Source organism: Heloderma suspectum, chromosome 4, assembly GCF_057233095.1.
Source record: "Heloderma suspectum isolate Gila_16-S chromosome 4, 16-S_ref, whole genome shotgun sequence".
NCBI lineage: Eukaryota > Metazoa > Chordata > Lepidosauria > Squamata > Helodermatidae > Heloderma > Heloderma suspectum.
In genome coordinates, this window is record NC_139461.1 from 269,913,571 (window position 1) to 269,926,279 (window position 12,709).

Genomic DNA, 12,709 nt, shown 5'->3' on the forward strand with positions numbered 1-12,709 from the left:
TTCATGCTCCAAATGACAACTTCCAACCTTCGTGAGAAGGGGAAAGGTATAAGGGACCTTAGTGGGTTGGCCTTCAATCCCTTCAATTATTATAGTTCTATCTTTATTAATTTGTGGCTTTGGTGCTTTTGGCAGCATGGAATAAGTTGCTCCTGTGTCAATAAGTCCCATTATTTCTCTTCTTTCCACCCTTATTGTAACCAGAGGGTCTTTCAGAGCCAGACAGCTCTTCAGGGTGGAGGTCTCGGACCCTGGTCTCCGTCAATCTGATCCTTTTCCTTCTATGGCCACCATTGCCCCCCTCTTTTTCCTCTTTTGCTTTGGGCAGTCTTTTTGCCAACGTTCCCTCTCTATGTTCTCTAGTTCTCTATGTTCCCTGAATATTCCCTAGTAAACACATTTATCTCTCCCCAAACGCGGCTTTCTCTGAGTCCCAAAATCTTTCTTTAAACCTTTATCTGCCTAATCAGGGACTTGCCCTGTGACTGCCATTGCAATCAAAGCTGCATTCTGTCTGACCTTCTTATCTGCTTCCTTCTTCTCTACTTTCTCACGATTCACAAACACCTTATAAGCAATCTCCATCAACTGAGGCAAAGGCATCGCCGCTGCCCCATCAGTCTTCTGCAACTTTTTCTTAATGTCTGTCGCTGCTTGAGCAATAAACATCATGTTAACCATCCTTAAATTCTCTTGAGCGTCAGGGTTAATATCACTATATTGACGGAATGCATCAAACAACCTCTGAAGATATGCACTAGGGTCTCCAGTCAGTCCCTGCTGGACTTTATATAATTTGCTTCTTTTTCCCCCTGCCTTTTCTGCTTCACACCATTGAAATCTAACAGCATGACTGAAAAACATTTTTTTTTTAATTGTAGGGCATGGTGGAGCAGATCTAGCAATCATACTGTTCCTCCGGCTGCATAGTCAGGGCCCATCAACATCAAGGGAAGGGCATTTTTATATATGCAAAAAGTTTTAAGCCACCATTTTTGCATCGGCAACTCCACACTTCATGAATTTTGACAGAATGTCAGGCTTGCCTCTGAGCATATAGAGTGTCTAGACAGTTCAGATTTTGAGAAAGAGCTGGAACACGTGGGGCAGGAACTTTCTCAGGCTTTAGAAGCACAGCTGGGCTTAGAGGTGCCACGGGAAAAGGGGGGGGAATTTCCCTCTCTCACATCTTAAGAGAATTTACTGCCCCCGTTTTTTTCTAAACGGAAACTAACTTTCGTAGTTTCTCTTTGAACTTTTTGAAGGCTGTTTCCTTTGTAGTCTGTGAATCTCTAGCAATTTGTATCTGTATGCTTCATTAGGGTAAACGAAATCAAAGCCTTGGAAATACAGCTTTTTATCTGAGTGTTGAAGTTACAAATCAAACTGTGCACTGAGCGGATCACAAACAAACACACGATCTACAACAACGGGAGTTTAAGGCTATGACAAGCCTCACAGTACTGTTCATGGCAAGTCTCTAACAGTCTAAAGTTCCAGTCCGTGTGCAGAATGCCTCTCAAAAGTCTAAACAATAATGGATCCAAACAAAGAAGGCTTTGGGCAATAAAAACGGGATGTTTTTAGCAAAGGCTCTCTGTCTCTTCATTAGTTCAAAAGGGGAAGGTGTAACCTTACACCTCTTCTAGATTCTTCGACAGATAAGAACAGAGCAGGACTGCTCAGCTTTCCAGCTGTGATGCTTTAACTTGGGCAATTCTTTTCAAATCTTACTGTTTCTATTAGGTCCTCACAGACATCTTCTAGCGGAGCCGGGCAACCCCCTCTTAGCTCTGCTCTCAGTAGACTGGCAGAGATAAGCTCACACAGACCCAGACATTGCTCTGTCTTTGTTTTTGTTTTGTTTTTTAATTTTGCCACAGTCTTTAAGACTTCAAACAAATCTCTTCAGAGTTTATAACTTTTTTAGCTGTTCTTGCTTCCTCTAACAAACTTGAATACAGTGGAGGATTTTTCAACCTAGAAGGAGCAAGATGTGGGAATGTAACAGATGGGTTCTCCGTGGGGGGGGGCTTCCCTCCCTCCTCCCCCCAGCAACCTCTCCTCCCAACCTAACAGGCCGAATAGGGCAGGGGAAACCCAGGGAGCCTTGGGCAGGATCTCTTAATCTCCAAGCTCCTTCTGTGGGGCTTGAGTGAGGGAGAACAGGGACTTTGGGCTTCATCTCGGAGCATACCATCATGACTTTACAATACTGACCTTAACATTTTCTTATCCAGTCAGGATTTTTTAATATCCACATTTGCCAAGCATCAATATAAGGGAGCTGATCCCCATGGTTATCAACAATCACTTTATTATATACCTTGGATACAACATTTTTTCCCAGCTTCCCTCAGTTGGCCAGCCAACACCAAATGTCACCCACTCCCCATTACAAAACTTTATGAGCTTGTCTTTTGTCATCTTGACACCATAATCTAACTTAAACAACTTAAAATTCTTAAGCATGCATCCCAGTGGGTCTTGGCTATGTTCTCTTATGGAAAGTTTCGATCCCATCCTGTCGGCCCTTTATATATTTTTTTTCTTATTCAATTGCTGCTACTTGAGCAAGGCCCAATTGGACAAGATTGAGAGATTTACACTCCCCAGATGGCCCAGACAGTGCGATCTGACTTACCTCGTAGCTCAGCCTCCAAATAACCCCAGAGTCAGACAGCGTTTTGTCCTGTCTTCCAAAGACCGCCGCTCGCCTCGTTTCTTCAGGAATCCTTTGCTAGCCAGGTTGCCAGGCAACAGCCACCCCAAACCTCACGGTGAACCAAACAAGGTCCAGGGCGCCCTCCGCTTGGGTTGATTCAGCGTTTGCCCAGCTCCCAGGTCACACAGGGAGTCCCAGAGAAGTCGCCAGAAATTGTTGCAAAAATGGTGTTCTTTTCCCTGGTAGACTTTCCAATTTGTTTACCAAGAACGAGAGGAGGCAGAGATCTGGTCCAACACAATTTTATTCTGCAGAATAAGGCGACCCTTGGGGCTAACGCTCCAACAAAGGTCACAATCAAGTGATGTGATCCAAAAGTTTATATAGGCAAGACCTTTGGGGGCTGTCTGACGCTTGCACTGTACTAATCTCTTTGTCTAGCTGAGAGGGAAACAGAAGACAGGCAGCGCCTTTTACATATCTAGGCATGCACAGAGAGGTAGCCTTGTACTCTAACGTAAATACATTCTTGGCATTCCTGAGTCTCTGATAAGGCACTGTGTCTTTGTTTGGCATGACAATTTTACACAAAGGTAGAATAGACATAGCCTAGCTTATAAAATTATGGGATAACAGACATATTACAACTGAAATTTCTATAACAGGCGGAGGTGGTACAGGGAATGCTGATCAAATTTGCAGATGACACCAAATTGGGCGGGATAGCGAATAATCTGGAAGACAGAAACAAAATTCAAAGTGATCTTGACAGGCTGGAGTGCTGGGCTGAGTACAACAGAATGAAATTTAATAGGGATAAATGCCAAGTTCTGCACCTAGGAAAAAGAAACCAAATGCACAGTCACAAGATGGGCTCAACAACACTACAAGAGAGAATGATCTTGGAATTCTTGTTGATCACAAGTTGAATATGAGCCAACAATGTGATGTGGCTGCAAAAAAAGGCAAATGCTATTTGGGGCTGCATTAATAGAAGCATAGCTTCCAAAACCTGGGAAGTACTACTCAGTACTGGTTAGGCCTCATCTGGAGTACTGTGTCCAGTTCTGGGCACTGTACTTGAAGAAGGATGCAAACAAGCTGGAGAGGGTTCAGAGGAGGGCAACAAATATGATCAGGTGCCTGGAAACAAAGCCATATGAAGAGAGACTGAAAGAACTGGGCATGAGAAGAGAAGACTGAGGGGAAATATGATAGCGCTCTTCAAGTACTTGAAACATTGTCACAGAGAGTGTTACAAAAATTGTGTTCTATCCCTGGTAGACTCATCCAATTTGTTTACCAAGAACAAGAGGGGGCATAGATTTGGTCCAACACAATTTTATTCTGCAGAATAAGGCAATCTTTGGGGCTAGTGCACCAACAAAGACGGCAATCCAATACTGTGATTCAGAAATTTATATACACAAGTCTTTGGGGGCTGTCTTACGCTTGCGCTCTATTAATCTCTTTGTCTAGCTGAGAAGGAGACAGGAAACAGGCAACGCCTTTCACATACTCAGGCATGCGCAGAGAGAGGTAGCAGAGAGATAGTCATGTACTCTTGCATACTACATTCTTGATGTTCCTGAGTCTCTGCTAAGGCACTATATCTTTGCCAGCATGGCAGTTTCATACAGAGGTAGAACACACACAAAAAATCTAGCTACATAGAACAGCTTAAGCTAAGCTACACATATTAAAGCTGAACTTTCTATAGCAAGAGGAAGGCCAGGATCTCTTCTCGATCATCCCAGAATGCAGGACATGGAATAATGGGCTCAAGTTAGAGGAAGCCAGATTCCGGCTGAACATCAGGACAAACTTCCTGACTGTTAGAGCAATACGACAATGGAACCAATGACCTAGGGAGGTAGTGCGCTCTCCCACACTGGTGGCATTCAAGATGAGGCTGGACAGCCATCTGTCAGAGATGCTTTGACTTAGATTCCTGCAATGAGCAGGGGGTTGGACTCGATGGCCTTATAGGCCCCTTCCAACCCTACTATTCTATGATTCTAGTCCTGTAAATACATCTCCCAAAGAGTCTATTATTTTTTGCTTGTTTAGATGTTCCTGTTCTGGTGTGATCAGCTTTACAATTTTGATTAATGCCAATTCCTGGAAAGCTGCCAATCCTAACACTGGTTGTGCAGGAGTGTCAGTTATGTAGAAATAAAGCTTGTGCACGTTGCCTTGGTGTTCACACTCTAGTGTGTATTTCCCTATCACTTTCAATGGCTGTCTCCCATATCCAGTCAGTACAGGAATTCCAGCTTTCCCTCTTTGGCATACGTTATAAAAAAAAAATTGTGATGGTATGCATTTTACTTGTGCCCCAGTGTCCATCTTGAACAGCAAATTCTTTCTCAAGCTGCCCACTTTTATATATATATATAAGCTTTCATCTGCTTCTTTATCCTTGGCAGAAACTGTTGCTAGGAAAAGCTGCTCTTTGCATTTAGGTGTCATTGCATTGTCCTCCCTTTCTTCTATCAGATTTACCTTCCTTTGCTTTGGATCTTTTGTTTTACAAGCTTTTGCAAAATGATTTTTCGTTTGCAATAATTGCATGTTTTGCCCCATGCAGAACATGCTGTTGTTCCATGGTGGCTTTCCCCACACCTCTGACATTTTCCTATCTTGCTTTTTTGTGCATTGTTTCTATACAGGGTTTTGCATTTTGCAATGTTACTTGTTTGCTGAATCCTTTTTGCAAACTGTGTGTACTTCCCCTGGTTTGTTTTGCAAGATTTGCATCTGTGCTCTTGCCATTTCATGAGCTCTTGCAATTTTTACTGCAATTTCTAAAGAAGCTGTCTTCCTGTTACAACTTCTCCTGTATTTTTTTTGAGTTTGATCCCATCAGGATTCTGTCTTTAATCATATCTTCTGCATCATGAAATGCACAGTCTCTTGCTGTTAGGTGTAACCCATTCCGCCACGGTTTCAGCCTGCCCTTGATGCCTTCCATAGAACAGTTTTCTCTGCACAGACACGTTTTTGTGTGGAGTACAATATGCATCCCCCGTAGTAACCTATGGCTGCGAGAGCTGGACCATAAGGAAGGCTGAGCGAAGGAAGATAGATGCTTTTGGACTGTGGTGCTGGAGGAAAATTCTGAGAGTGCCTTGGACTGCAAGAAGATCAAACCAGTCCATACTCCAGGAAATAAAGCCGGACTGCTCACTGGAGGGTGCAGCGAGCAGGGTGTCAAAAATACTGCTATGTTCAGATTCAAAGGGAAGGAGGATGGGGGGGGGGAGGTTGGCGTGTTAAACCGACTCCCAGACTGTCCACAGTTGGAGCTGTGGGGTCCAGCTGCAAAGCAATTGGCGGTCCTGAGTGGCCCAATCGCATGGCCAGAGGTTGAAGAGGACTGCACACCAGTGGGCCTGGAAACTGTGTTAGAATCTCTGCAGCTGGAGTGGTCAGCTAAAGAGAAGCAGCGTGCGCCAGGGCCTCTAGCATGGTTATTGCTGACAGCTTTAGGCGCTGTCGGGCAGGAGTCAGAATGGAGAGAGAAAACAGCAGAAAAGCTCAAGGCCAAGCTGAGAAAAGAGCAATATTTAAGGCTGTTAATTAGAGAAATGTTGCAGGACAGCCTGGCCTCTGACAAGGTGTGGGAGCATGAGGCTGAAGAGTTAGCTGTTAGCCTGGTATGCCGGGGCGGGGGGGGGGGGAGAGAATTGCCCACGGCTTCTAAGGGGTGCAACATCATCACCTCTCCTGATTGGGATGAAATCCCTAAGAAGTGGAAACTGAAAATGAAGACCCAGAGGTGAAGACACGGAACGGAGTAAAGGTGAAGAATCAGCCCCCTGAGCATGGGCTAGACCCCTCTTAGAGTGGAAAGTGCGCCAGAGGACGGTCCCAAGGCAGAATGAAGTGGAGAGACCATGCTGAAGATCTCTGTCAAGGTAACAGTCTCTGGCTTTGAACTGTGTTAGAATTGCATAGAGCCTGTAGCTACTGACCATCAGCTATATAATTTCTGAAGAGTGTAACCATTAAGTTTTTGCCGTGGGATTCCCTGTGTTGCACAAAATGCTAGTTTCGCCCCCTGGAGGCTACTCCAATTTGCCCCAAAGAGGAGAGTCAACTTCAGGCTGGGTCCAACTCGATTTTATTGTTTGCAAACAGTTCGACAAAGGAGCTCACGCTCAAAGCAGAGTCGACCCTGGGCAACCTCCGCGCTACAGTTTTATCACTTAGCTTGCATTCCTCAGCCAGCATGTTACTTTTGATTGGTTGCCAGCGGTTTGCTTAGCAACCTTATCTTAGGGTTACTGTCTGCTCATTCCAGGCATGCGCAGCTCTTACAGTACTATGTGCTGCTTAAGACACATACAATGGCTTTTAGGTTACATTTTTACTACAATTCCCCCCTCAAAAGGCTTTTCTCAAATTTATACTCTCTTTGGTCCCGCGGTGGACTATGCACTTAAAGGCGCAAACTATTATCGCTGTGGCATTGATGGTTTTCTCTAAACAGCAAGTGAGGCCTAGGACGCCTTTGTTCTAGCTACTAGAATGTTGACAACAAAAACACTTTTTTTTTGAACTTTTGGAACTTAGTTTTGTTCCGTTCATCAGGAACCCTTGAAATGAGAGCACCCTCTTTCTGTAGAGCTACTTGAGTCCTTTCAGGGGTTCATTATTCCAACGGTGACCTTCAGGTGGATCAGCTTCCGGTGTGACCCTCTCTGGTGCAGGTGATGCCTTTATTCAGTGTGATGAATCCACTTCTTATCTTTGGCGACTTTCATAGCAATGGGAGTGGTAAGTAGGATCTGAAACAGACCCTTCTGCTTCTTGGTAGGTGGTTCATCTTTCTAGGACTGGATTAGCACCTAATCGCTGGGATTGAGATTATGCACTGGAGCATCTAAAGGCCAGGATTGGTGCGGTGTCGCAAACCTGTGAAAACAAAACAGACTGCAAAGCAGTAACATAACCTTGAATCTTAAAACTTTTACTTTTAAATTCACATTTAAGCTATCAGCCATAGGTAATATCCAAGGTGGGAACTTATGGAACGTTTAAAAGGTGTCAGTTTAATACTTCCCTTGGGGGCGCACCATACTCGAGTCAAGGTGATTGGCAAGGCCTGTGGCCTTTCAACTTAATCTTTAAACAAATTTTAATGAGCATTGTCTTTAAGGTGCAGTTCATCTTCTCAACTTGACTTGTAGATTGAGGTTTCCAAGGGGGGTGTAGCTTCTAGTTAGTTTGTTATGCCTGGGCCACTACTTGCGTCACTTGTCCAACAAAATGGGGCCCCTGATTTGATTCACTCTCTTTAGGTAACAAGAGCTTAGGGATTACTTTTTAACAGGATCTTGGCTACTGTCTGAGCGGTGCAGTCAATTGCTTTTATCATTACTAGCAGGTACCGATAGCCATGAGTCTGGGGCAACTCTGAAAAGTCAATTTGAAATCTCTGAAAAGGATAGTAAGCGCATGGGCGACTTCTCATTTGAGCTGGGGGCTCAAACATCTTTGAATCATTTTTGAGGCACAAAGGGCAGTCAGCCACTGTTCTCAGGTCTTGGTCTAACCTGAAGGAGGTGCTATCTGCCTCGGGCGCACTCAAAATTGGGGTGTTAAAGGGGGATTGTCCCTTTATTAACTAACCATAATTTTTGAACTTCTCAATGAGCGGCTTCAAGCCTGCACAGGTGGCTTTTTCAGAGGATACTGCCTTACGCACACAGGGCTCTCCCTTTTTAAAGAAGATTTTAATTTGTGTTATGCATTTGGTCGGGCAGGGGTTCTGTCTGCCCACACACATGGATTAACATTCTCTAAAATCTCAGTCCCTTTGGCCTCTGACACAATCTTGATTGCTTGAAGGGCCATTCGATAATTTGAGCCCTGCATTGCTGGCAGCTGTACTACAATCTGATTATCACTGAAGAAGATTTTAGCTTGCAGTTTTGTTAACAAGTCCCGCCCCAAGAGGGCAACCAGGTATGCAGATGAAACTACAAAGGCATGTTCCAGTATGTTATTTCCAGTCTTCGTGAGGAGGGGCTTACACATGGGCAATTTAGTTTGGTTTTTTTCCCTTTAATTCCTTTTATAGTTACATGCTTTCCACTTTCTCTTGCTGGGGGGCTTCACAGGGATCATAGAAAATGTGGCTCCAGTATCTACCAGGGCTTTACAGTCCTCGCCACCAACCCTTACTTTTACCTTGGGATTCTCCCGAGCGTTTGTTCGTAGGGTGGTGGCCCTTCAGCTAGACTCCCTCCCCACTGGAGGACCCTGCCAGCATTTGGCAGCCTTCAGGGTGAGTCTCTTTTCTCTTTCAGCTCTGGACAATCTTTCTTCCAATGTCTCTTCTCTCGGCAATACGCACATTTATTGAGCCCCGGTTGGCCCTTTCCTTTTCTGCCCCCCCCCCCCCGGTCGCTTCTGTGCTCTCAAGCTGCTGTTTATATCTCCGCCCATGGTGGCTGCCAGCATTGCCTTTTCCTTTTTCCAGGAATGGCACTTTTTTATGTGCTCTCATGTGCACCATAGCTCTAAAAACTTCATGATCTGGGGTCTGATAAGGCTAAAGCAGGCGGTGATATTAAGGCTTGCTTCAATTTAAGAAAAGCCTTTTTTATTTTAATTGTCCACTTCTAGTGGGTAATATTTTTGTTAAAGCTTCATATGGGGGCTTCACCCCTTTTTATGGCTACTATAGCCTCCCTCTTGTAACAGGCACACTTATCTTTTGGCTTGCCTGTTCTGCAAATCATGTTTCAAATTCTCTGTGCCATGCACCAGTTTTAACTCTTTGTTTTCTCTGCAAGTTAGGCTGTTTGCCATTGCTTCGACAGAGACTCGCTTGCTTAGATCTTCAACGACACACATTTGGGATAAGCTTTCTTTCTTTTTTAAGCCTTTTTGTCTGCTACTTTCTTCTGCCTTCTTTTATACCTTTTTCATATCATTAAAATCTAACACCATGACTGGAAAACATTTGTTTTGTATAGTAGGGCATGGTGGAGCAGATCTAACCATTATACTGCTCCTCTGACTGCATGGTCAGGGCCCATCAAAATCAAGGGAAGGGCGTTCTCATATGTGGAAAGAGTTCCAAGCCACCATTTTTGCATCGGCAACTCCACACTGCATGAGTTTTGGCAGAGTGTCAGGTTTGCCTCTGAGCAAATGGAATGTCAGAACAGTTCAGATTTTGAGAAAGAGCTGGAACACATGGGGCAGGAACTTTCTTAGGCTTCAGAAACACAGCTGGGCTTAGAAGTATCACGGGAGAGTGGGGGACTCTCTCTCACCTCTTAAGTTAAGAGAATTTGCTGCCCCCCTTTTTAAAGGGAAACTAACTTTCGTAGTTTCTCTTTGAACTTTTTGAAGGCTGTTTCCTTTGTAGTCTATGAATCTCTAGCAATTTGTATCTGTATGCTTCATTAGGGTAAATGAAATCAAAGCCTTGGAAATCATAGAATCATAGAATAGTAGGGTTGGAAGGGGCTTACAAGGCCATCGAGTCCAACCCCCTGCTCACTGCAGGAATCTAAATCAGAGCATCCCTGACAGATGGCTGTCTAGCCTCGTCTTGAATGCCTCCAGGGTGGGAGAGCCCACCACCTCCCCAGGTAATTGGTTCCATTGTCGTATTGCTCTAACAGTTAGGACGTTTCTCCTGATGTTCAGCTGGAATCCAGCTTCCTGTCACTTGAGCCCATTATTCCGTGTCCTGTACTCTGGGATGATTGAGAAGAGATCCTGGCCTTCCTCTCTGGGACAACCTTTTAAGTACTTGAAGAGTGCTATCAGATCTCCTCTCAGTCTTCTCTTCTCAAGGCTAAATATACCCAGTTCTTTCAGTCAAATGCAGCTTTTTATCTGAGTGTTGAAATCACAAATCAAACTGTACACTGAGCTGATCACAAACAAACACACAATCTACAACAACGGGAGTTTAAGGCTATGACAAGCCTCACAGTACTTTTTATGGCAAGTCTTTAACTGTCCAAAGTTCCAGTCCATGTGCAGAGTGCCTCTAACAAAGAAGGCTTTGGGCCATAAAGAAGGGACGTTTTTAACAAAAGCTCTGTGTCTCTTCATCAGTTCGAATGGGAAACGTGTAACCTTACACCTCTTCTAGATTCCTCCACAGATAAGAACAGAGCAGTGCTGCTCAGCTTTCCAGCTGTGATGCTTTTCTTGTTTTTTTTTTGCAAATCTCACTCTTTTGTCAGGTCCTCACAGACACCTTCCAGCCTCTCTGCTTGCTAAGGCTAAACCAGCCACGGTGAAGGGGGGTTAGGCAAGTCCCCCTTGGCTCTGCTCTGAGCAGGCTGACAGAGATAAGCTTACACAGACCCTGATATTTTAAGAACTTGCTCTGTCTTTATTTCTTGATTTTGCCACAGTCTTTAAGTCGTCAAACAAATCTCTTTCTTCAGGAGTTGCAACTTTTTAAACTGCTTTTGCTTCTTCTAACAAACTTGGATACGGTGGCAGACAAACTGTCTCTGGAGGGCCCCCTCCCTCCCCCAACAACCTCTCCTCCCAACCTAACAGACCGAATCAGACCGGGGGGAGCTCAGGGCACCTTGGGCAGGGTCTCCCAGTCTTCAAGCTCCTTCTGTGGGGCTTGAATCAGGGAGAACAGGGGCTTTGGGCTTCACCTCGGAGCATACCATCATGACTTTACAATATTGAACCTTATATTCAACCTATTCTCGCCTTCAACGGATTTTGGTTGGCACTCATCCAAATGCTGATAACCTCACTTTCCCTGAGGCAAATTTATCTCTTACTACTTGATTCAGACACCACCCGGGGTCTCTTGCCCCTGTGGTCCTTTGCCAGTAACACATTTACACATTTACACTTCTGTAACTAAGGGGGATTCTTTCCGCACCAATTCAACCAACCATCAATATAGGCGAATTGATCCCATTGCCCATTATTCACCACATTTTTATATACAGCATTTACAAGATTTACACCAAAGGATCCTATGTCTGGCCAACTAATTCCAAATGCTGGCCATTCCAATTGACAGAGTGTAACCAGCTTGCCTTTCGACATCTTAGTACACGGAGTCTGACAAACCTCAGATGCTTGACTTTGCTAAAGTTCTTTAGCATGCATCCCAAGGGAGTGGCAGAGCTTTCTAAACGGGAGCTACCCGCCCCCATTGTGCCTACCTCTATTTGAAACCATACACGGAGCCTGACAAACCTCCGACACTTACACGGAGTCTGACAAACCTCAGACGCTCCGAAGGCAACTCAAACAGAAAGACAGAAGGGAAATCAAGTACCTACTCTGCCCAACACCCTAGTGCCGTCTCTTCAGACCCATTCAGCCTGGTTGACTCAATCAATGGAGTCCACGCCTTTAACCTCCTGGGTGTCCCGACCCCCGTTCTCTGGTGCCGTGGCAGACCTCAAAGGCGGTCCGGCGCACCCCACAGGCACCTTTGCCGGTTCTGTCGTTTGACCCCAGGGTGGTCCAAGGGACTCCTGGCTGCTCGCCAGTTTGTTGCACAAAATGCTAGTTTCGCCCCCTGGAGGCTACTCCAATTTGCCCCAAAGAGGAGAGTCAACTTCAGGCTGGGTCCAACTCGATTTTATTGTTTGCAAACAGTTCGACAAAGGAGCTCACGCTCAAAGCAGAGTCGACCCTGGGCAACCTCCGCGCTACAGTTTTATCACTTAGCTTGCATTCCTTAGCCAGCGTGTTACTTTTGATTGGTTGCCAGCGGTTTGCTTAGCAACCTTATCTTAGGGTTACTGTCTGCTCATTCCAGGCATGCGCAGCTCTTACAGTACTATGCGCTGCTTAAGACACATACAATGGCTTTTAGGTTACATTTTTACTACACCTGCAATGAAGAAAACTCACTGATTTAAGTGTCCAGTGTTAGACTGCCTGAGCGTGTGCGCTGAAGAGATCGAGAAAATGCTACTGCCACGCTCTTGCAAGCTGCAATAAACTGTGTAAGCTGGGAGACCCAACCTGATTTAGAAGAAAAGAAGATATTAGAGTAGCTGTCTCCAAAGACACAGAGAC

At 45.0% G+C, this 12,709-nt stretch overlaps 1 protein-coding gene across 2 annotated transcripts in view; it reads left to right on the plus strand.

The window, feature by feature from the left end:
- The first annotated feature begins 6,979 nt into the window (after positions 1 to 6,979).
- The window catches only part of CHMP4B (charged multivesicular body protein 4B), a 43,825-nt gene continuing 38,095 nt past the window's right edge, over positions 6,980 to 12,709 (plus strand). Inside the window, exons 1-2 of one of the 2 annotated variants that reach the window (XM_084853857.1) lie at positions 6,980 to 7,252; positions 7,316 to 7,447. In XM_084853857.1, coding sequence (XP_084709983.1) covers positions 7,384 to 7,447 — 64 coding nt within the window. In that variant the 5' untranslated portion in view covers positions 6,980 to 7,252; positions 7,316 to 7,383. Of the gene's footprint in view, positions 7,448 to 12,709 lie in introns of both variants that reach the window. The other variant, XM_084853856.1, reaches the window with a different exon arrangement.